Source organism: Trachymyrmex septentrionalis, unplaced genomic scaffold (assembly GCF_001594115.1).
Source record: "Trachymyrmex septentrionalis isolate Tsep2-gDNA-1 unplaced genomic scaffold, Tsep1.0 scaffold80, whole genome shotgun sequence".
In the NCBI taxonomy this organism is placed as follows: Eukaryota; Metazoa; Arthropoda; class Insecta; order Hymenoptera; family Formicidae; genus Trachymyrmex; species Trachymyrmex septentrionalis.
The window spans coordinates 1,311,395-1,337,581 of record NW_017305988.1 but is presented as its reverse complement, the minus strand read 5'-3'; the positions used below and the strand labels follow the sequence as shown (position 1 = coordinate 1,337,581).

Below are 26,187 nucleotides of genomic sequence, written 5' to 3'. Positions count from 1 at the left end.
CGTGTCCGACATTGTAAAAGACATCACGCTATATACACATTATTTATTTATAATATCAAATATTATTAGATATTATCAGATATCTTAATATCAAACAGTTGTTTTCTGAAATTATTTCAACTATTTCAAGTACAAACTAAAACAGTTTTTTGATCCAAATAATAAATAATAATATAAAATACATTTCTAAATTATCGAAAATAATGTAAAAAATTTTAATTAATTTCAACATTCTTTTCCAAGCACAGACACGCTTTTTAACTAGGAAAGAACTGCTTATATACATTATATACTCGTTATTTTTTGAGCAATATGCGTGATAGGAACAAATTTTTCCAACTATCGGTTATTAAACGGATAAACTACATTTTTATGCATTATTAATTACACAAAAATATAAGCTTATTTCGTTGAAGTTCAAAGCTTACTGTTCTTATCAAATGCACGATGATTTAACGAGAAACAAAGTAACGTAACCGATAATTGCGATCATTAGCAATCTTTATAAGACTAACCTTGCGATGACGCTGATGAAGAAATGCCAAGTCCATTTGACTCTGCTCCGCCGAAGGGCGCTGTTTTTTTTTTCTCATATTCACTTTATCAATCAGCACTAGTCTGTCCCATTCATGGTCGCTTTTTCCGCATACAAAATCCAAAAACAACGCCGTGACCTTTCTATTTATACATCAAAATTCACTGATCTTCCATGGAATTAGTTTTGCACACACTTGTATCACTATTCTCAGAATAAGACGTAAACTTCGCGATATTTCTCTTCCGCTTTTGCACTGCTCTTTGTGTCCACTTGCTGTATCCCGCTGTTACTCGAATCCTCCTTCGAATTTTATCAAAACACATTCTCAAAGATCACACTTGGCACGAATCATAAATATCCTCGTTAGAGCCACCGCTCGGCGGTATTAAAGGAAAAAAAAAATCTATCTAAACAATCCTCTAAGGACACTAAACCGCTTACCTATCGCTAAATACAGACGCGATGGACATTTTCGTACGGCTATTCTATTAATCGTCCTACAACTCTACTTTACGATGTAAGAGAATAAATAATAAAATGCTCTCCTAAGATTTTAACACGATCTTTTTTTTCTATCATACCTCGCAATCAGATTCGCGCAATCATTCTTTCTTCAGTAGATTTAACTCTTAATACTATATCATTCGGAACCATGTCTTCTACGTGCGTTAGTGCCAATCGATCATCGGTCACTCGCTCCCACATTAAACTACATATATCTCTATCCATATGTATATATTTATGTATATATATGTATACATGTATGTATACATATATATGTATAATATACATATATATGGACTTTAGTGTACAATAATCGTTAATTAAACGTAATAGAGGTTAACGCGGTTCTGATTAGCATGTGATCCAGTTTTATTTACTCTTCTCGATCAATAATCTTGATCCACCTTTTTCATTCGCGCATTCACGCAAATCCTCTGCTGACTCGTTTGTGCGTCTTTACTTTTATTCTCTTCTTTTTGCATTCTCGTAACTTTACGTCTCTGGGTTTATCGTAAGTTCCCTTCTTATCGTCTTCAAGCGCTCCTTCTACAACTTCCTCGTCTTCATCATTATCTGCTTCGTTTTTGGTACAAGCAACATGATTAACACGACAAAATAAGCGTCATTGCTTAGAGGGATCATTTGGAGGTCATCGATGGGGATTGGAGTTCGGGTAGGGAGGAGGTAGTGCTGGAAACAAGGTATTAACGACTCTGAGAGAGGTGGAAAAGAAGTTCCACTCCCCTCGGAGCTCTTTTAACCCTGCGGCGACGTCTGCGGCGAGATTTCAGTGTCGCCATCGCCTGAGCCCGGCTCGCCTTTCGTCTTATTCTCCTTCTTCCACTTCATCCGTCTGTTTTGAAACCAGATCTTTATCTGCCGTTCTGTCAGACATAGCGCGTGTGCGATCTCGATGCGTCGCCGCCTAGTAAGATATCGATTGAAGTGAAACTCTTTTTCCAGTTCTAACGTTTGGTATCGTGTATAGGTCTGCCGACCCCGTTTCCTTTCTGAAACAAAAAAAAAAGATATTAAAATTTCAAATTAATATAAATTGTTATCTATTCGCAAATTATTATATTACATGAATACATAAGTATTAGGTCAAGTAAAAAGTCATCGCGTTTTTTTAAAAGACATCTATCAGTAAAAACCGCAATTACTTTCTTACCAACAATATAAATATATCTTGATAGAGTAAAGTTTCAGCTTTAAAAATCTCTTTTTTAAATTATACGATACGACAATTTTTAATGGAGTTATGAGCAATTAAAGTCAAAATAATTCTTTTATTTAATCCGCGATAACTCAGTAATCAAAAGTCGTAGGAATATTTAAAAAAAAACGATTTTGTAGGGAAAGTATCAAGCTTTCACGATAGGTAATCGAAAATTTTCTCAAATTCGTTTTGGACACGTTACAAATCCACAAAGTGAGAAGAAAATTTTTCGTCTTTTTCAGCTCGTAGTTTTTGGTATGTAAAAATTATCAAACTCATATAAACTTAAAAAATGTGATAAGCTTTTAAAAGTAGAGTTTCAAGCTTTAAAACCCTTTTTTTAAATTTGAATTTCATTCATTATTGACGAAGATATTGTATATACAACTTTGAGCTAAAAAATACGCGATGACTTTTTACTTAACCTAATATAAGAGAAAAATAACTATATTCTACAAGATATGCGTCACAAATATATATTAAGGAATAATATATTATAAATATAAATGTAAAAATCTTTTGACGAATATAGCAGCTGCGCTGGCATAGAAGTACCTACAGCTGTAGTGGACAAAACACGTAGATATCTCGCTATCTTTAAGCTACAAACGACCAGTTAACTATAATATATTTCATAAATACTACAGCCTATGATCGACTTGACTGGCTGGATAGTTTCTGTAAACTTCAACAAAGTTTCTGTAAATTTTAATGAAATAAATAAAATACCGCTGCGAATAAAAAAAGACTCAGGATCGTAAATGCAGTTCCGTATATGATAGATACCTTAGCGATATCCGCGATATGATCTGCGGTCAGTGCGCGGTACACGAATTCCGAACAAGAATATTAATTATGGTTGCCGAGAGAGCGAGAGAGGCAGAAAAGACGGAGGAAGATACTAAGGAGACAGAGCGAGTTGACTCTGTGTGAGAAGTCTCGCAACTTTACAAGGTATAAACCTCAAAGGGTTTGGTTCGGTTAACCCGCCGTACGAGTGAGAGAGCAAAATGAGAATGCTTCAGAATGGTATGAGGTGAGGGAGGGAAGAAGGAAGAAGAGGCGTAGGGATGAGAACTGGAAAGTAAGGAGGGGAGAGGTGAAGAAGGAGAAGAAGAAGAAGAAGAAGAAAACTCCTTGGCGAGCATTCGAGGCAAACGCCGCCCGTCGCGCTGTCGGCCGATGAAGATGGATGGCGGTTCTGCTCCGGAGAGAGATGGAGAGATCGCGTAGGTTCCTGAACCTTCGACTAGACGAAGAGGACGATATACGGAGGAAGAGAAAAAACGCGCGTTAGAGAAAGAGAGGGGCTGAGAGGAGAGGATAGAGAAAGTTGGGAACATGCCCTCTTATTCCTTCCCTTGGGCTACGCTCTCAAATTAACAACATACCAATCTCTAGCGCTCTCTTATAAGCTTTAACGATTTAGGCAACTTCCTTGGCTCTCTTTCCTTCCGTTATTTTAAGAAAATAGCCATTTACTATTCTGCCAAAATTATAATAAATATTATTAAAAAAGTAATTATATCGGTCATCGCATAAATAGATATATGCTTATGAAATCGTGTGCGTATTATATAAAAAAAATATTATCATAATTGACTATCAAGTGTACCGTCGACTGTTCTACGAAAGCTGCATCCTATTAATATTCATTTGTCACACCGCGTTAATGAAGATCACGTTCTAGATCTAAGGCTAGATCATCAAAGCGTCGCGCGTCAGTGAAACACATGAAACACGTTCAATTGCACTGACACTTCAGAAAATGTCAATTTATTTAAGTAATTTTATTTATAGTATTTTATTCCATAAATAGATTGTGTTCGAAATCAAACTTTATATGTGACTAAAATTTTAACTGATTAGTAACATCAAAATTTCCAACATAGCAACCGCACATTATTTTTAAAACGCTAAAAAAATTCTAGACACACATGTATATATTTTTATTCGAAACTCATATATTCATCTGAAATACGTTTATACGATCACTTTAAATAAAGATAATTCTGAGTCGAAGCGGCGTAATAATCAGGTTTGTTTCAAAAGGTCACTTCGCCCATAAATCCTTTCATGCCACTAGATGTTGCAGAGCAAAGAAATGAATTATTAAACGCTGCATCGAGACGAGTCTGTATTATTTATGAGCTAAAACCTATAAAATTTTCGAGCCAATCGATTTGATTATTGAAGACTAAAATCTCGATTAGATGTATCCGGATATGAGAATTAGACAGCGGACAATAATAACGTGAGTTGAGTGGGGTTAATTAAAGAGACAGCAGTACTTTATGTTCTCAGACGTTATTTACCAACATGGTTGCATGCCTTTATAAGATGTAACTATAGAAAAAGTTGCGAACTGATATTACATATTTTAAAATCGAAAAAATTATTCCTAACAGATTATAATAAAAATACATACTAAAAAAATGATAAAATGATAATGATATGTGGCTAAATTCTAAATGTTAAAATCCAGTTTTTTGTAATTTAAATGTTGAAAATTAATTTTTATTTCTGTGGGAATAACGTTATTATCATATTTTTCACATTTAATTTATCATATACATAATGTTACTGTGGTTCCATTGATATTTTTAAGATACGTGATACACGCAAGCGTGCATACGCGCGTATGGAAAGAAGTCCTGTAATAAGAAAGTCATACCGATGGCTTAAGTTTGCGCCGGATCGGCGTACCAGCGCTGCCACGGCTTTCGCGGACGGAGGTGACTTTAAACGCGGAGCAATAAATTAACGGCGTTGGGTTACGCAAGGATCAAATGTCCCCTGGAGTATGCCCGGGAGATTTATGGGTCTGCCTTCACTGGCGCAGCATGAAGGAACGAAACAGAACAGAACGTACACAACCGTGCGGCTTATTATAGGCTAGTTGCTCCGTATCTCCGCTTCCCCTCCTGCCTGACTAGTCTTTCAGGCCCGCCGCAGGATACACGCAGGACTTTTCAGATTAACAGCTAGCCGGATGTTGTAACCCGCTAATAAGGTGCGGCCACCACTCGGTGCCCAATTAAGCTAAGCTTTACGTGGGCACTATAAGGCCAGGCCTTGAAACGCGCTTCGATTAGATATCCTAGATGTATCATTAATTTTATCATTTGCTCACGGTATCAACTTTGGCTTGTATCTATACCGTTGACGAACATTAATGTTAATTGCACAAAATTGTATGGATAGCTTCTAAAATTTTCTTAAATAAACGCCCAGATGCAACAAAGTCGAAATTTAACATCCAGTTTGTTGTACATAACTTTTAATGACAAACTAAAAATTTTATTCCCAAATGCTGAAGATTTAAATATATATTCCTCGAAAAGTATTCTTTGAAACAATTTGTATAAATAAATAGTGCAAAAATATAATTAATAATGATAAAAAATTATGACGTTCTAATTTCATATTTTAGATCAGACAATTTATTTTCAATTTTATTAGCAATTCTTACAAATTTGCAAACGGTCCTCATAAGATGGATTAAATCCTAAATGCTTTATTTTGTTTCTTTTAGTAAAACTATAATTTCAACGTATGTTTTACTTTTAATGTTTTAGAACTAACTAAGACTGAATTTCACAGAAAGTTTTTAGCGAAAAAGAAAAGCACCAAGTCCGCTAACATTTATAGAGGAAATTTAGAAACTCCCAAGGAGACTAGAGTATTCTATAGGTAGTTTTTCCTCCTTGTTTTCGCTTTTCTTTCTTTTTTTTGATCTTCCGGGCAGACGAGCAGACAGGCGGACAAGAAGATGGAGTCTGAAAGAGCCCCGAGGTAGAAGGTTGAGATAATGAGCAGCGAGAACGGCTTGCCGCGACATATGCATCTTTACGGGTATCACTCGGAGCATTAAAATTTACTTTTTCTCTTGCACCTGCTACTCTAGATACGAACAATATAACTACCTCATAGAACTTAAGATTGAATCGTAACAAATAGAAATTTTTATTTTATGCAAGAAACTCAAATTGATTGTTAAGCATTACGTAATGAGTAAATCAAATCACAACAAAATAGAGACAATTTTGTCTTTCAAATGTTGAATTCTAGCCAAATATCGGAAATCAAATCACGACCTCCATATCGTTCACAATTGCCTCCATGGCGGAGCTCCAAAAGAAAACGGTCCCAGGATTTCTGTGGATTCATTCATCATCATCATCCATCCCTTCTACCTCTTTCTACCACCTCAATTTCTCTCTCTCTCTCTCTCTCTCTCTCTCTCTCTCTCTCTCTCTCTCTATTTCTAATATGTACATATGTACACATATGAGTGAGTACATATACACGCACATGTCCTCTCTCCTTTAGCCTTTTTTAGCTCCTCCTTTCCTGCCCCTTTTGAACTCCATCGCTTTTTGAATATCTCACGAAGCCGCCATCGTAATGGCCACCAATCTGTTGAGCGGCTAGTTGAATTATAATAAAATGCATATCGGATTTGGAATGCTGGTTCTTCTTGTTCTATCTGCTGATTCATTCCTCGAATAACGACTAAAAATTTTACACGTATCTGACGCGTCGAATATCATTTTAGCTTTAAACATTTTATAAAATTTTATTATTGTACATGACTTCGACCTTGTAATATAACATTAAGTAAGTACATAAAATATGCTAGCATATTATATGTAATATATATATATATATATATACATATATATATCTCATTTGATATTAACACGTTCACAATGCTTTTATTGCGAAAAAATAAAGAAATATATATAAAAAGAAAAAGCATGGAGTGCGTTTTACAATATTACAATTTATTCATTTAACTAAACTGTTTTATTTTTTTAATCTTTTTTGTATCCTATGTTTCATATCGCGACAATTTATTCGAAGCGTATACATATATTCTGAACGTCTCAGAATACACATTACATTAAGGAATGTAATATACGAGCGTGCACGCACGTATGCAATAACGGAAGCTTTGTAACTGTATCACGCCATGCTTATTTGCCGATTGAGAATATATGAGGGGAGAAGGAGTCGAGATGTCATAAATCTTTTCACACAGAGGGTCGCAATTATCTCATGCATTAAAAGTATGACTGTCGGTCTTCTTTTCTCGGATCAACACTTGGGATCGGAATGCCAAATGTTGAACAGTGTTGTAATACGGCAAGCACATTGTATTATCCAATATAAAAAAGATTATGTCGAGATTTTCAAATTAACGTATAGCAATACTTTTGTTGTTTTTCTATATAAAAATTATTTAAAACTTTTTTAAACCGCATTATAATAATAAAATTTTCTTTGTACAACGTTTCCGTGACAAAATTCTGATACAAACATATATTAATAGAAAAAAAATTGGAGAATTCTTATTGCATCATGTATATTTATAACTGTGTCTCTTTAAATCTTTGGCATTAATCAAGGAATGTATGCATGTTTGCACGTCTTTACTTCGTAATGCAACTAACTATGCCGGAATTTCTCGGCTCACGTGTAATGTGTCCTACAAAAAATACTACGAAATCTCAGCAATTTCACTAAACAAATGCTCTTTAACGGTAATCAGTCCGTGAAATAGAACGGTACATAATTCACAAAAATCTGGTTAGTATATTTCATTCAAATTATACAGCAACTGAAGCAGAATACGTGTAGTGTGATAAAATTATAGTTATAATTAAGAAACTATATCAAACTTATATGAATTTTAAAGAGATTTTAACAAGATATATGAATACAGATAGATAAATACAAAGCAAATGAATTTTAAAAGCGTAGCAATAATACATTTCAAATAGAAATAAAAACAAAAATTACCCAAAATTAATTAATTTATTGCATACATGCTCGTATATTACATTCCTCATGTAATGTATTCTGAGACGTTCAGAATATATGTATATGCTTCAAATAAATTATCGCAATGTGAAATATGGGATACAAAAAAGATTAAAAGAATAAAACAGTTCAGTTAAATGAATAAATTTTAATAAGGTAAAATGCATTCCATGCTTTTTCTTTTTAATCTTTTTAAAATAACATTCATTTCTCTCTTAAAAATCATTTACCTTCTTATCAAAATGCGATCTAAGTAAACTGCTATGTATTTTTATACAAAAAATGTTATGTAATTTTTAAACAAAATAAGCAAAATTAATTTTTTTAAAAGCAATGAGATTCGAGAATAAGACGAAACATTCTTAAACGTGCCGACATCTGTGAGCACATTCAGGGACTTAAGCCATTTTCTTCGTTTAACAGGCAGTAAACTACAAGCCCTGGCGTCGTCATAAGCGTAGTGTTTATCGGCCAATCCCGGAGCAGACTCGGGATCTGCTTCTGAATTTAACCGAAAGATGGTACAAGTAATCATTAACAGAAAAAAATATGTATAATCATTGCTAAAATGACTCAACATTTCTTCTTTTTATGATTAAGTACCAAAGTTAAAATAATAATTTTAGATATTTATACATTTCGAAAAAGCTTATTAAAAAGTATTGCAATTTTTTATTCATAATTCTACTATGACATATTTTAGACAGAAGTATATTAAAAATTGTAATTATATATCTCAGAACGTCTAGAAATAAATAAAAATAATCACAATAGTAAAAACACTTCAAAATGTGATATCAATAATTCACATTTAATATATTTCCAACCAATACTTTAAATTAAAGAGGTTTTGTCAACAATATGTATAAACAAGAATATGTATACAACAAAAAAGTCATAATTTATGAAAAAAATATAAGACATTTTAAATATTTTAATGCTAAAGATAAAAATATAATGAACATTAAATTTATTTAAATATTGGCCTTTAATTATTTTCTATTATTTTTAAAATGTAACTTTATAAATAATGTTTCACGAAAAAATAAATTGTGTCACTTATTCACTGATCAATTTGTAGTTGAAGAAGATATGAAGAGAAGCTGTTTCTAGAAGAAGCGACAAATGAATGAAGAATAGAAATAGGTGGAAAGATAAGAGTGGGTCGCTAAAGTTTTTTTGTTTCGGACAGATGCTACCTTGCAGAATTAGGTAATACAGACATATCGTTCTTTCATCGAAGATGAGTCGAACTACGAGTCAATATAGAAACGAAGAAGTGAATGATGGAATGGTGCGCTTCAGGATTCCATAACTTATTCGATTCCGTGCCAAGATTTTTTTTCTATTTAATGACGGTCCAACCTTATTGTTACTCCTTTATAGCTATGCCATACAAAGTCATAAGTAGACATATGATATATGATTCGAAAAGTGTTGAATACCATGAAAAATACGAGAAGATTTGTCAAAATAATTTCGATCTTATTGAGGAGCATTATTTAATTGCACAGACATTAAAATATAGATATATTGTAATAAGTGCTTTTTGAATCAATTCTATATTCAGAAAGATATTGGATACTTCGCTCGTTACCCAAAATGTATCGCATATAATAGAATGAAAAAAGACAAATTGCAATATTGCAAATTATGTTAATAAAAACGAATATATCGTTGAGACTTCAAGCGGTAGTCATATGAAAAAAGAACAAGAGATAACGCTTATTGTGACCTGATGAACGAGCGGTAAACTAACAGACAGGCTAACAGGTCAACGCAATAAATAACTCCGGTCGCGACGTATCTAGAGACATTGTGCCAATCCTGAGTCAGCTACCGTACGGATTTGGTTTAGTTTTGTACTCCGTTGCATAAATACAAAAGCTATTATACCTGCTACCTGAGAAACTACTTTACTAGAAACTTAGCTTTCTAGTAGACTTTTGGTCACGCATAAAAGAAAACGGTGATTTTATTCTTAAAAGCGGTCTTTTCTATTATACTTCTATTCAATAATATACAAGAAAGAGTGTAAAAGAACTTTTAACAATAAGATAAGTGTAAGGAGTGTAAAAGCCCTTTTAGCAATAATAATAAATTTTAATGTGATATATTACTAAATCTATATATATTGCAATTCTCAAAAGGTTAAGGTTATAATAAATTATAAGTTTTATGCATTTAATTTATAAAATCTATAAAATGTTTTATCTTTTTCGTTCATAAACATCAGGTATGATAACGATTTGAAGCCTGAGAAAAGAAGATGTATCGCGTAATTATATAAATTTTATAAAAATGTAAAATGTAAACACTTACCAAACTGACTCCTCATCCAAGGATACAACGGACTTGGTAAGTTCGCACTCGACGCACTTTGAGGCGCGCCTTGCTGTTGTTGACTGAGCGACGATGCAACAACGCTTTGATGCTGCTGAGCTTGCTGTTGCTGTTGCGGGTGCATTCCACTTTGTCCCTGTTGCGATGAAGATTGAGATTGTTGTTGCTGGTACATCATATGCTGTTGCTGTGCCTGCAGATGCTGATGCTGCGATTGCTGCTGTGGATGCTGCGATTGCTGCGTCTGCATATGAGGGTGTTGGCTGTGCATTTGGTGGTGCATCTGCGATTCGACGAGAGGCGGGCTATCCGGTCCGTCGAGAACGCTGCCTTGATGATCGACAGCAGCCGCCTGAAGTTTGCAACTGGCATAGACGATGGGAGTGGACGGATGTCCGTTAGGGGTTGATGAGTGTCCCATGTGACCCATACTGGTGTTCGGAGACGTCGACCTATAACCGGCCATGCCGTCCATACTTCCGTGTTCCTGTTGATGTTGATAGTAGGCCGCGTTCCGCATGTCAATCCGGTTGTACGGGGGAAACCTCGGATAAGGCATATCTTGCTGACCTCCCGTGGTTCCGTAATGATGGGCGGATACTCCTTGAGTACGTAACAAACTCGGATCGCAGGGATCACCGGCTTGCTGAGACTGTTGCTGGACCGATTGTGTTGTTTGCTGAGGTACCTGTACGGCCGCACCATAGTGCTGCTGATGCTGATGCGGGTGTTCCACCCCGCCATTTCGCAGGTCCGGGATATACGAATTCGCAAAGTACGAACTCATGCTACTGTCCCACCTGTCCTACCTGCTTATGTCACTTCTCTACGTTGCTGACTGACTTTCCTTTGGTTATCTTCAATTGATCTACTACTCTTCTCTCTATCCCTTTATCTTCGTAAATTTATTTTGTTTTGTACTCTTCCTGTGCGGACACACTAGCACACGTCTTTACATAGATACAGATTTATCACTTCGGAATTGCATTTCTTTACGAATCTTTTTTTTATTTTTTTTTTTCACTTGACCCTTGTCATCTCACGCATTCTTGAGCAGCACAGCACACACGCACACATATATATATATATATATGTATATATGTATCAAATTACCATCATTTTGGATCACATGTACATCATTTGACTTTGTATCACACTGAGCTCACTACCAAAAGAGAATAAAATTATTAACTGGAGCACTACAGAACCTTTTTAATTAGCAAGTGGAGAAAGAGGAGAGTATACCACGTATACACAAAGTGGTAGCGGAAGATAATAATCAAAGTCCTTCGTCTTCCCCGGTATGACACCTTCGTTCAAAATGCCAAGCCACTCCAGACCCGTTTCGTTCCTCTGTCCACCCTATAATCGAAATTAAGCCGCACCTGTAACAGAAAAAAAAATTTACGTATTATATACATTACGTTATTTGTACAACATTACAATACTACAATATTAAGAATTACATTAATTACGTCTGATTCATATGTAACAGGCACCACATAAACTTCAGTGTAAATAACAATTATATTAAATTTACGATATCATTAAAAATACTGATAAATTATTAAATAATAAAATTATTAAATGATAAAAATGTGTATTAGTGATAATTGGCAACTGTCATGAATTTCACAATCAGCAAAAAATGTTTCTAATAAATACCATAATTTTTGCAAAGATTTTATGATATATAAATATATAATATCGCAGACATGAACTGAAACTTTGCATGATCCTTGTCAAGCGAACTGAATATACTGAACAGAGTTTAGCGCGTGAATGACAGAAGGCAAGTTACACATGTGCTCGTCACGGTGACGGCCATCGCACAGACGCCAAACTTATTACAGCGTTCTGTGTGGGCGGGCTAAGCGATCGTTAAATTTGGAAAAATTTCCATTCATTAGGTAGCATAGCCACTTCCCACAAAAACCTTTCCCCTTCGCATCAATCTCTTTTTCGGAAATTTTGTAAAGGTTCCGATGTGTATGTTGCATGAAATTAGTATAATAGGATGTATCGACACCATTCATACTCACCATTCTAACTCAATATATCAGGTTAGAATAAAACAACTAAATATAAAAGAGATATTATACATATATAAAAAATAAGCGAAAATATAGAAGTTTTAATTTACCTAATTAATCTTTCAAAGTAAATATATATTCATATTTCAACCAAGCCATTACATAACTGAACTAAAAAAATTATTTTTTTTTAGCTTCATATGATTTTATGTTTATAAACAAATAACTTAGTTACTAGTTCAAACGTTCTACAAACATTATTGCTTTCATTATACACATTATCTTACTATTAAAATACCACACATCGTTATCTTACTATAAAAAAAAATACATTTAAATTAATCTGTATTTAAAAATTACATAAGATATATTATTCATGTTTTATTATTAAATCCTATTTAATAATAAAACACTAAAGAGAATAATAAAAAATAAATACATGGCATTCGATTAAACACATTTCGCAAGAATGTAAATGTTATAAGAAAAACTATTAAAATCGAATAATATTAATAATATTAAAAATATAATATTAAAGATCAATAAATATAACGATAAATAATGTAACTAATTCTTTTTTCTATGTATGTATAACGTAAAGCAAATTTTGACCCACAACAATTTTTACGCTTTGCAAAAATAAAAATAAAATTAATATCTACTCTTAACAATTATATGAATATAATATTTTTCCTTATTTTAATTTCTAAAAGATATTATTTGCATATGGCCGGGATATCATCATAGTTAACAAAATAGTAAGACATGGCTTTCTTATCGACTGAAATATGAAAGGTTTTTGCCTTTTAGAGGCATGAGACTATGTTGATCTGCCGATTCAAGATGAAAACCTTCTATACCGACCATATCTGATGTTTCAAAGTTGTACAAACTTATTCAAATACAAATCACGTAATTTTCGCAATTTTCAAATTCTACAGTTTCTTAAAATTTTTTTCAATTTCAATGTTGGCTAAATAAAAATACAAAGAATTGGTTAACGATTGATTTCTAGTTAAAAAGTTTTTATAAAACATTGCAAATCACATTCTCTTGAAGCAGAAACTTTGTTAATTCTTTAAATATACAACAAGATAAAATTTAATATATTGTTAAAAATAGTTAATAAAAAAACGTGGTCCTTTAAAACCCAATAATACATTTAGCTTTTACATTGCAAAAAATTTATCTCGTCGCAAAGGAATAAATGAAAATATACATGTGAATGTACATATGGCATTGTTGCGGGTGGCATGACAGTGTGGGTGGTGCTAAACACGGAGTTAGGAACGGGTTCGGATGTGCAACGGGCAGCATAGCAGGGTAAAGGGTGTGAGTGTGAGAGAGGGTGAGAGGTGCGGCCCTTGGGAGTTTGCTGTACATGAGAACGGGTCGGACGCGGACGATCGCGATTAACATTCCGGCCGCTAGCTTGCTGTTCGCGCGGCGCTTTCATTAATTCCAGCGTATTGATTCCACGGATTGATGAATGGCCGCCGATAGCGATTCCACGCGTTCGCCACCCCCTTCCCCAGCACCTCTCCTTCCTCGTCTCTCGCGTATAAATTCAACCTCTCGCAGGATTTGAACTCAATTCCCGCCCCGTAAATTCCCCTTTATGTATCCTCCTCTGAAGTGCAAGTATCTGAATCCTATTGACGTGGATGGAGTATTTTTCGCAGCTTCTCGTCCTCTTTCTCCTTGCATCTCTTTAATTTAATAGTAGCGAAGTGTGCACAATCAGTTATCGTACGCGTTACACCTGATCTTTCAAACTTTTATGAATCTCAAAATTTAGAGAAATTCCTTTAAAATTAAAATAATTAAGAAAATTAAACAATACATCTGTATAACAAAAACAATGTTATTTGTAGAACAGTCTCTTCTTTTATCTAATAAGGTGTAACATGTTAATTATGTCCAATTCAAGATGCATATATCAGATAAGTATTTTAGGCCTCATTTAGTAGTGACATCGACCGGAAAGATCATAAACCAACTGATTATTTAAGGGTCTAAGAAGTACATAATATTGTCGGCAGATGGCGATAGTGATAGCACGGAAGAAGAGGAAAAAACGGGGTGGAGCATGTCTGACAGCTGGGTGGGTTCGGGGCCAAGGTGATTGAAAACAGGGTGGAGCGTCATGTGACGCCATGGTTGGATATGGAAGTGACGTCATATAACTACGATGGCCTCTAGTTAGCAAAATGGCCTCTGGATAGGAATTTCTTTGTCCCGCATTCTCTTATCTACTACTCGACGTAATCAAAAGAAGACGGTCGAGGTGTCGATTGTCAGCCAGTTCATCCCAGAAGAAGCGAATTGCATTATTATATTCATTGCTGTTTCGATTAAAAAAAAAAAATAGAAAAGATAATATTAAACTAAAGATAATAAATATAATCGAATTTGAGAAATGATGAAATCTGAATACTTATAATCGTTTTCATTATAAGACCGTATAAGAAAGACAGCAAAAAATGTTGAGCGATCTGTTTTTATGTATATGTATCACCGGCTGATGTAGATAAAACGGCAGGATAAAATAAACGACGTCGTTAGCAGCCGTAAAGATTGAGCCGTAAATGGCACTTGGATTTGACAGTTATGGAACTCATAGCTCGTCTCAGTCGTTCGCACCTCGTAAAATAGTCGTAAGCTAAACGCGTTGTAAACTAAATGTATTTCTGATGCCACGTACACCAGCGGAGTTATATTAAAAAGTTACGAGCTCCTGACCTTGTACTATGTAACACTTAGCGCACATAAGATAGCAGCTCTTCTCACGCTCTTCTCACACTCTTCAGGTGTTCACATTTAAGTGGCATATACTACGGTATTTCAAGACGCAAGAAGATAATAATAAAAATTGATGCACATTTAATAAGTAAAGTATATAAAATTAGAGGTGTAAAATGTGGCAACAAACTAGTAATATATAATTAACAATAGCCACTGTATTATAAATCCTTAAGGTCAATTTATATTTTAGCTAGTATCAATTTTTTATTCTACGAGCAATATGTTAATACGGTGATTGACGACTTTCATATAGCCCACACATTACAAGCAATTATATAAAATGGGCGCGAAGCGAACGCAGTAATAGCTATCATTATATATAACATATAATTTGGAACAAGGGAAGAAGACGAGCTAATTCGCAAAGAAGCAAGGCGATTCATGTAAGATTATTAAGTAAAAATTGATAGGGATTTATGAAATATCACGATTTCGAGATGCTTTGTTATATAAAATGATCCGTCCTACAGAAACAGGATGACATTATTTTTTTAACTGTATATTATACCATAATCGAATTTATTATATGCATTCGATATTGCTGTCGTATGATTTATTCGTTTCGACGGGAAGTTCTCGGACATTAAACCTGTCTGGGCTAGCGACCATTGTACAATGAATTTACATTTTAACGCGTTATTATACATATATCATAATTTTTAATAACACTGAGAATTACGCGTGTAACAATGATAAAAGAACGCTTTAATTAGATCGGTTAGTGTTTCGTATCGTATTGTTCTAAAATGCAATAATATTAATGTGCCATTAATTACATTAAATACAAATGAAGAATCCACGGATATCTTCCATACAAATCTCTAATGTTAAAACTGAATTTTACAAATTATCTAGTAGTATTTTTCTAACTAATAAATAATAAGTATAACATTCCCTCTTGCGAAATGAAAATTAAATGTAATATTGTAAAAATATATTACAGTACGTATGTGAAGGCTGAAAGAAATATCCTAAGAAACAACCACGCTAGATTAAGAAATGCGATCACGGCGGAACACTTCAGAGATACCGTTACGCGCATTAAAGGATGCCCGGTTGGCGGGAGGTCGAGGTGGCATTAAAAGGTGTTTGCGATCAAGGATTCCAGCACGCACATATATAGGAACATATATACTCGGACGACATCGGTATCCTGGATTCTTAACCGTGTGCAACGCATATGCGTCCATTTGCTTCCGTGATCGTGTACGTAAGGACGGTGCTACGATATAAACACATGGGCCACGCGCGCCGTGTGTGTATGTGTGTGTGTGTGCGTTGTATGTGTAGGTATGCGAGCCGATCAGTCGAATGCTAACACGCATGTGCGATTAGCATAATCGAGTCGGGTTGCAGGGAACCAGTTTGCAAGGCCACTGAAAAGCCGGCCGGTCGGCCGTCCGCCCGGCCGATCGTTTATGCCGTTCCTCTGTCTCTACCGGCGAGCGCGCGATCCATCCGTAACACCGATAACGTCAGCTGAACGCGAAAGCAATGGTGACGATGCATCGTTCACCACGAATTCCAGCTGCGCGGGTATTACGTGAGCTTTCTCTCGAATTACGATACCTCGATAAGAGTCCGATCCCTCTATATAACTGCTATTTAGTACTGTAGTAACGCTTTAATGGCTATCTGTGTACATAAATAAATGTAATTTAAATGTTATTACCGTGAAGCTGTAATGAGTGATGAAAGATTGCGATAACTAATTAACACTGAATTTGATAGATTCTCAAAATTAGATATATTCCTAAAATATATAAAATCGTGTGACATTGCATTTCAACATTCGTTAAAATAAGACAAATGTTAACTTCTTTAAATTGATCTTATATAGCGTTTTTATGATACATTTTATGCTGATTTTAAAAATCTGCAGTTTAGTAATTTATAAAGATCAAATTTTTATAAGGACTAATATTTTTTTAGTAACATACATTTAACAATTTTATAAACTTTTTTTCCAGTAATTCAATGGTCAATAAAATTCCATTTTTCTTATGTTAAATTGATCCGATAAGATGTTTCTCATAGAATTCTTTACTGATTTCAAATCTGTTTGCCAAATTTATGAGGAAAACAGGTTTTTTTAAGTAACGCGTATTTAAAAATTCCTTTATCTATCTCTTCTTTGACATAAATAAATGATTCATAGGGAATAGCTACTGAATTTAACATGATTTTCTACTCATTAAAGAAAAAGCTTCAAAATAAATTCGTTTAATTAAGAAAAAGATTGCATATACAACGAGCTGCTGTTAGCAAAATGTATAAGTTTTTAAGACAGATATATATTGGTTACAAAAGATTAAAATCCGTAGAATAAATTTTAATCTCATTTTCAAAATCAACATAAAAAATATATAAGAATTAGCCAAATTATCCATTTAATGAAATTATTATCAATAAATATGCGATTGGTAATTTAATTATTTTCAATACTAAATAAAGAAATTTAGATGACAAATCAATCATCATCTTGCTCAATTTTGACGCAATTGCCTGTTAAAATTTGTTGCAAATCATTTTATAACATTATGTACCATTAATATAACCTATCATATATATGTACATACATATCAATTATACATAATACAATAAATACAAATTATTATAATCAATCTAGATTTTAGTCTCAAATACGAATGAAAATTAATTATTGGCTTCCTGATGTGAAAATGTGAGAAAACTGTCATAAGAAAATAAAAAAAACTAAAAACAATAAGAAAGTCTAAAGCACTAAAAACTCGAAAACATATTTCTTTTTTAAATAAAGTCCATTTATTTTGGACTAAGTCAAATCTATGAAGCGAAGGGACTCTAGAAATTCACAACTGCTGTTTACACGCCATTAGTTAAATGATCACAGCTAACTGACCGCATATACATATAGATGTAAAAAAACACGTGTTCGTGTGATGATTTGTCAAGTTTTGTGCGGAAAACGGTAGAAATTGTAGAGAATCATTTATCACATTTTCAATGGCTAAAAGATTGTATCCATACAATGGCGATACAAAGAGAGATACGTTCGCGAGAAAAGACAACACTTGCAGTTTAAAGGGTTAATGGTAGCACACGGCCCGTACGAGTTGAAAATGCCATCTGTAAACATTGTAGGTAATTTTGGCTAACACACACTTTAAAGTTCACTCACTGGATATGTATATGTATATATATTATATACATATGCATGCCGCGCATATAGATCGTTTTAAAAATACATTTAAAGTAACTTCATTTACATTAATCGCGTAATATTTGATGTACAGATATAATACGATGTACATGTGTACTGCAATGTTCTAAAATATTTTCATCTTGTTGAAATTTTAATTTATCCCATATAAATATGCTAGTGTCGTTCACGTGATGTTGCATTAATTATATCCATATTGCGAAGTTACACATGCATGTGGAGACGAACACAAGCGAATGATTTAAGAATATAAGAGATGATATGATAAACGTGCTTCGACTTGATTTCCATGTTTAACATATAGTGCAATTTTAATTACATAAATTATTAAAAGTAAGTAGTATTATATTCTGAAATCTACAAAGATCAGAATTCATTAAATATAATTGCAAATGCTTGATAGTATATGAGAAAAAAAATTGTACACAAATATTAAGTTCATTCTTTATAAACATGTGTATTCAACTATGATCACATTAAAGTTTTAACTCTATTTAATTTATAAATCGGTCCAAAATTAATTGTCGTAAAAGGAACTTTCATACACATATATACACACAATACATGGTATACTTTGAAAAGTTATTAAATAAAAGTTTAAAAACGTTTGAATATTAAAACTAATATTTCTCTCAGCATTTCCCTCACACAATTATTCACATAATTCGTCGAAAAATCCATAAATAAAAGAAACTCAGGAAAATCTTCGACATATATCTCTATATATTAATAATATTAATCTATTATATAAGATAACATTAAAATATTAATCAATTAATCATATTAAACAATTATTAAATAATTCATATGACAGAAATACCTGCTAGTTTCTTGTAGTATTATTTGTCAATTACCAGTATATCGAGAAACGTAAAAATCAACAAATCGGAATACCGTTGGATAAATGTTGGAATATAAACGTTAGAATATGGAAACATTATTGATATTAAAAACACTTCTTCACGATTTTGTATAACTTTTCTCCATGATATTCTCTACAGCTCTGCGGTCTTCTACTGTAGAGTTTCAACTACTACAACTCCAAGAGTTTCAATTCACCTTAACAATTTTTGCCGATAGGTGTGGAAAACGCCAAGGGAGTTCTGTTATACGATTTCGTAACTTTCACATCTTTTGGTATTCAAAAGTTTTTTGTTCCGTTTACTGGAATTCGGGAGATTCAGCTTTCTCTTTTGAGTCAAGGTTCGGTAAGTCCGTTTAAAAGGGACAATGGTCAGTTGTTGCGTAAACCTGTCTGAAAATAGCCGAAATATCCTCTATTTTTGAGATCACCTCTTTTCTTTTTATACAAAACAGAATTTATAATATTACCGTATTGAATGCAGACGCACCAAAAGATCATGTATAATTTCGGACCAGTGAAAATTAATTATTCGCCTTTCTACGACACGCTTTTTACAAACTAAAAATGACAACGTTAACGGTTCTACGATTCGCTAAATGGGAACAGATTGTTATTCCAGAGTGTCATTCTACAGCCTGCAAATGTTCTTGATTTGAGGTGCCTTGAGTCAGAAGTCGAGGGTTAATCACTCCAGATTTCACTTAATTAACGGTAAGTCTAACACAGGTTGAATTATCTCGTAACCAGATGCTATCGCAAAGTGGTAAAAGTTTTTTAAAAGAACTTCGTAAAAGTTTCGCCGGGTTCAAATGTACGTAGATAATTATATGTCCATATGACGGAACTAAATTAAATTTCCAAGTGAAATGTTACGCGTATAATTTTGCATGTAATACGAACAATATTTACTCTAATATTAATTGTAAATGTATTGTAAACAATTTTCGAATTATTACGCGCTATGATTTTAATACTGAATTATTAAAATAACGTGTTTAATATTGAGTGAAATAAATTATTGAAATATTTATCTATATATAGCTTGACCTATTTCGGATCTTTTAAAAGAGAACTGAAAAAGATTATATCTTTAATTAAAAAAATTAGATATTTATTCGAAATTCAATATACTTTTTTCAGTTATCTTAACAGATCAACAAATTAATCACTCTGAATGTAAAAATTTACTCGCACAGTAAATATATAATAATTATTTCTTTAACTCATAAATATCTGTAGTCGATCGTTTATTTTATAACATGGATTATTTTCATTTATCGCGACATTATACTTTTCCCTGATTTAAATTAGATAATCAAGATTCATGATGCAAACTAGTTACTTTACGAAGGGACAACATGGGAAAAGTAGACGCACGGATAATTTATAATTTACGCGTATGTGGGTGACCGATGAGACGAGAGCTGCACGTGACTACATAACACCAAGGGAACCCTTTATTATAACGCGGCTTTAAAGTTTATGTATATTGTATGTATATAAGTTAACCTAAGGTAACAAAGAGCTTGTATATGGATATAGAAAGATCTAATAATTTTCAATTTATGATTATATATTTATAATGATTCATAATCATTAAATATAATCTTCAACAATACAATAAATTATCCTATCGACATAAAATAGAAGGACACATACACACATATACACACAAACTGGGTGTGCCTTTATGCACAATAGCGACAGCGAACTCGAAATTACGAAGCCGTGCCTTTATTTCGTCGCAAGCGCGAAGGGGTATCTATAAGGCCGCCGAGACACAGCGGAGAGTACAAAGTTTTGACGTCACCCTATAAATCAACCAACACACTCGCACGTTCAAGACGTTGGCGAACACATCCTGGGTTGAAGTTTTGTTCACCGTATGTCTCCTTTGCTCTCAACACAGATAACTTGTACATGGCGCATCAGAAATTTCGGTAACGCCTTGTACATCCTTTAAATCTCTCATTCACACCAAAAACTATTAGAACATCGTTTAAAGTACCTATTGTGTTGAACGATCAACATTTATTAAGGGATTGTGATCACTTATCCGTATACGGTGAAACATCTTACACACGTATAATAGTAATCGAAGTGAGATACATGTAGAAAACGAGAATGGAAATAAAATATTGTAAACTTTAATAAATAGTTAACTATGTTTTCTTCTTGTATAATAAAATACATCAAATCGACTATTTCTTAGGATAATTATTTATGATTTAGAATTGACAGGAACGTTGAGTTAAAATGATACGCATAAATTTGCGAACTTAGGAAACATGAAGTGATGAGCACAGAAATAAACTATATGGCACGTATACAGCTACAACGTTAGCATGTCAAAATAAACAGCGGAACGGGAGTTGACCGAGTCTACTGAAAAATTTTGGCATCGTCGGCCACGACACCCGACGCTGTCGGCACAACTTTGAAATTATCTCGATGTAATTTATATTACGGCTGCGAGCCGAGAAAATACGCGACGTATTTTCGAATTAAAATCGTCGGCGCGACAACGAATCGGAATTAATGAACTTTGAGATGAAAAAAATTAGCTGAAACAACTTTTATTTATTCCTGTGAGTTATTTGAATCGAAATTTATTAATTAAAATTCATTCCCACAATACACATATAAAAAATTTTATATGAAGAAGTTTCAGAATTTAAATTAAAAAATAACAACTTTAAAGATTAAACTTTAAAGAGGTATCGCTGCGATGAGATAATGATAATGAGATAATGATTGATTTATCAGGTAAATACAGTAAAAAAAAATGTAATAAGAAAAACGATAAGAGAAAATGAGATTACATTCATTTATAAGTCCATGCAAACTGTAATGCTATAATTATTATAATATTACATAGATATAGCAATATGATAATAATGATCATTACAAGCAAAATATTTAAGCTTTCATGTATCTACTTTCAACCTTGTAATGTTCACATTTCTCGCGATAAGATAAAAATAGAAGTGCATAAATATTATACAATTAGGAAATAAGAAACCGACTCTTATCATAAATCTTGATCACGTATAGATACCGCGCATCCGCATAGAAAGCATAATCAGTCTGTTTCGGAATTACGCCGTAGATCTTCATAAACGTATAATTACCGATGATAATAGTCGGCTGTTAGTAAGCACTCGCAATTATCATATGTAGAGAATTAAAACCATGTCTATGTATTAATAATAAATAAACTAATAATAAGCTCGATAACTTTCTTACATGCAATTCATAAAATTGTAACGCCATTGTATATATTACTATTCCCACGTGATCCATATAAATATTAACAATTATTGAAAACAATATTATTCACTCATTTTAAAAGCAGAGATATATAAAAATAGAGATCTGTATACAAGTATTAACCATCTATATATTTATATGAATGGACATCTCGTAACTTGTGAGTAAAAACTCGCTACGATTGTTGGGAGAAACTGTTGTAGAGAACGCCTTGAAAAGCGGAAATTGCAGCTGCTCTTACCTCACACGGTCGATGTCTCGAACGCAAAAATCAAACGGCAGGCAAAGAAAAACAAGCGAGGAGACAGAAAGAGAAAAAGAAGGCGTCGGGGTGGGGTGACCGTTCTAAGAGGGTGAGATCGAGGATTTGGCCGGAGGTGTAGAGGGACAGGCGGTACGGACATGGTATTGGATGCTATCGGGGACAGAGGTAGGGGTAGTTTGACAAGTTGACAAGAGCACAAAGGCCGTGGCAGACACCCTCGAGCGAACGGCAAGAAAGGTAGGGGCGAATGCACGGAGAGTGGGCAGGATAGAGCGATGGGTGGTAGGGAGCGTCGCGACGCTCACCGACGGAGCATTGCCGGATGGCGGGGTGCCTGAAAGCCCGGTAGATCCGACGCTGCGAACAAAGGGTGGCTCACCCCACTGGAGTCCCGGAGTTTGGGAACGAGATTGCCTATACCGATTTACTCGGAGTCGCGAAGATGCGCACGCGATATATGTGCGCCGTATGCGTGTGTGGGCGAGAGAGTTCGGGTCTACTTGGTCGATCCAGTAGATACGCCGCGGGCCTAATATCGAAAGTTAAGGGCGAAGCTAAAGCTCGTGCTTAATTAAATCGGAAGACCGTGGGAGATAATCGCTGCTCCCTGAGCGGCGAAGGTCAATATATATGGTGCTGGGCAATTTGATTTTCGCACGGCAATTGAAAATAAACGGTAATTTATAAATGTGCACGAGTAATCTTGTAATTAAATGGAGATCTAATTACAATAATCAGCATTGATAAATAATTTATAAATTATTTGTTACCCCGACTATTCAAAATATTAGAAATTTCCTTTAAGGTTTTTCTCTCATCGCTCATTCTTAAATGTTTCTACTCGCTCCGAACACAATTTTTCTGATGTTTCAAAAATATTCTCATTTAGAAATAATATGCAACTTGCAGATTTATTTCGTATCTCCGACGCGCGATTGCACAGAGCACCATTCTCGCCCCGAGCTTCAAAAAGAAACGGGAAGCGAAAAGAATACGGTTCGCGCCCGTGAAAGCGCTGACAATTTTTCACAATGGAATGCTGTACGGCGTGCCGATAACCGTTCAAAGGGTAATAAATATCTTCGCTAACCACCTTCTATAAGGCAGCCTCCGCAAAAGCGTTCCATTCATACCGCAGTATAACGTTAGCGTGGGCATCGTCTCTTCCCGTTTCCATACCCCCTTCATCATCGCGCCTCGGCCCACATTGATACACATATCGACTCCCTTATGGTTTACGAGCCGCCGCTGTGATTTATCACGCTTGAAAATACCGCACGGCGTCATTAGAAACATCATTCGTATCGCGTAACGTCTATCATTCTGCACCCGAAGTAATTCAATGATTCCACGTGTCACCCCCTTCGACCCTTTCCATCCCAACATAGTTAATTCACGTTATTGATGTACGTATTTTTTTTTGCAAAAACTTCGAGGGAAGAGCAAAGTTCAAAAAGCACGAAAAAAAAAAAAAATTAAAAGATACGCACTAGAGTAATATTATATTTCTAAAAATAATAGTTATTTGAAAATATATAACACATTAACTCGCATATGTTTTATATTAAGATTGAAGATTATATAAACTAATAAATAAACAAAAGTTCATATTTATGCAGAAGTATATAGTTTTTCACATCATCAGAGCTTCCGGAATTTGTTTTAACAACTTATAATGTAATTGTGCATTTAGTTGCATTTTAATTGACGTAAAGTTAGTTTTAGAATTGCAAAAAGATACTGATTTCAACTTTTAATTTATGATACTAACAATATTTTTACATCAAAAGCAACATTATTGTACATTAAAATTACAGAATATATGACGAACGATATATTGTAGGCAAATATAACTGTAGGACGACACAGTACAACCGTTTTAAACCGTATGATACCAACGCGTCCGTCCGTATAGGATTACCCCTTTTGCTTTCTGCTCTTCTTCACGCTTGTACCAAGCTTCTCTTTTACACTACATGTCGCTAACCTCATACCTGCGCAGCCAGTAAATCAGAAACGCAGCGAAGCGTCTTTCGTTCCCGTCGCGTCGCGGTGCCGCGAATCATCCCTCTATACTATAGGGTTTTATACTCGCTATCTGAAAAGGTAGACAGGCTAAATATATGGAACTTAATTCAGAAAAAGAAATAACATCCTGACACATTTTTCCAAACGCGGTAAAAATAGAAATTATCTAAATTAAATACGCGGCTTCGCATTTTATTCATTTGACATGAATTTCAATTAAAAAGTTAAGAGAATATTTTTCCTGAAAAAAAAATATATATATATATATATGTAAAGGAAATATATAATAAATTAAAGATTCAGTATTAAGATGTATAAAAATGCTAGTCAATTTAACTCGTGACATTATCGCGGTAGTTTAGAGTTTGCATTTCAAGATCAAAAAATCATTTCGGCACGCATTTTAAGTACATACATAGTATATAATTCACACAGAATTATATAAGCATTTAAAATCCAGCTAGACCGTTTAAGACATTTAGTTTTATCGGTTATATTGTCTTGAAATTTTTCACATATACGGTCCTAAGATTTAATATTCAATATAATAAATTAAATTATATTATCCATGATTGGATTAATAAAAATTAATATAAAGCAAATTTCATAAATTAATATAAAGCAAATTTCATAAATTAAAATAAAAATAAGTTTGCACATTATGATTCATAGATATTAGCAACATATATAAGAAAAACTGGTACAGAAAAGAAGATAATATCCTATTACTTAATTCCTCGTAATCGTGTATAAATCTTTTTTACTAAATGAAAAATGATTATCTACAATAAGAGATTAATCCTTTATCGGTGATTGTCAAATTGAAGGATTCATAGCTCATTAAATATTCTTAGAGTCCTAATATCATATCGAAATGTCTCATATTGCTGTATGTATATATATATACAATGTGTTTGTGTATAAGTAGATAAAATTATATAAATCAGTTATAATAATAGTAATTTAGGGAAACACTTGAAATTTTTCAATTAATAATTTTGTTTATAATAGAATCGAGACCACCTAGCACCATTATCGTTCGATCGCCATCGTGTTTCCTGATAGAACGATGAGAGAATTGCGTGACGAAACGAAAAACCGGAAAGCCAGACCAGGTCGACTATTATACGAGATGACTCTCTTATCTCTTCTCAGGTAACCGAGTGACCTGTCATGCTCTTCCTACCGAGTTGCCTGTGCGTTCTCTCGCCTCCACTAACAAAATCGGTTTCCGGATCTGAAGTATTCGGAGTTTAAGATTGTAATCCGTGATAATACGGGGGGGGGGG

The 26,187-nt window shown here is 33.9% G+C and overlaps 1 protein-coding gene across 4 annotated transcripts in view; it reads right to left on the bottom strand.

Moving 5' to 3' along the window:
• Positions 1-347: 347 nt before the first annotated feature.
• Positions 348-26,187, bottom strand: part of LOC108754689 (homeotic protein antennapedia) — a 158,134-nt gene continuing 132,294 nt past the window's right edge. For all 4 annotated transcript variants that reach the window (XM_018497180.1, XM_018497178.1, XM_018497176.1 and 1 more), the window contains exons 2-3: positions 10,410-11,815; positions 348-2,052 (exon numbers count right to left, since the gene is read on the bottom strand). In XM_018497180.1, coding sequence (XP_018352682.1) covers positions 1,799-2,052; positions 10,410-11,217 — 1,062 coding nt within the window. In that variant the 5' untranslated portion in view covers positions 11,218-11,815 and the 3' untranslated portion in view covers positions 348-1,798. The remainder of the gene's footprint in view (positions 2,053-10,409; positions 11,816-26,187) is intronic.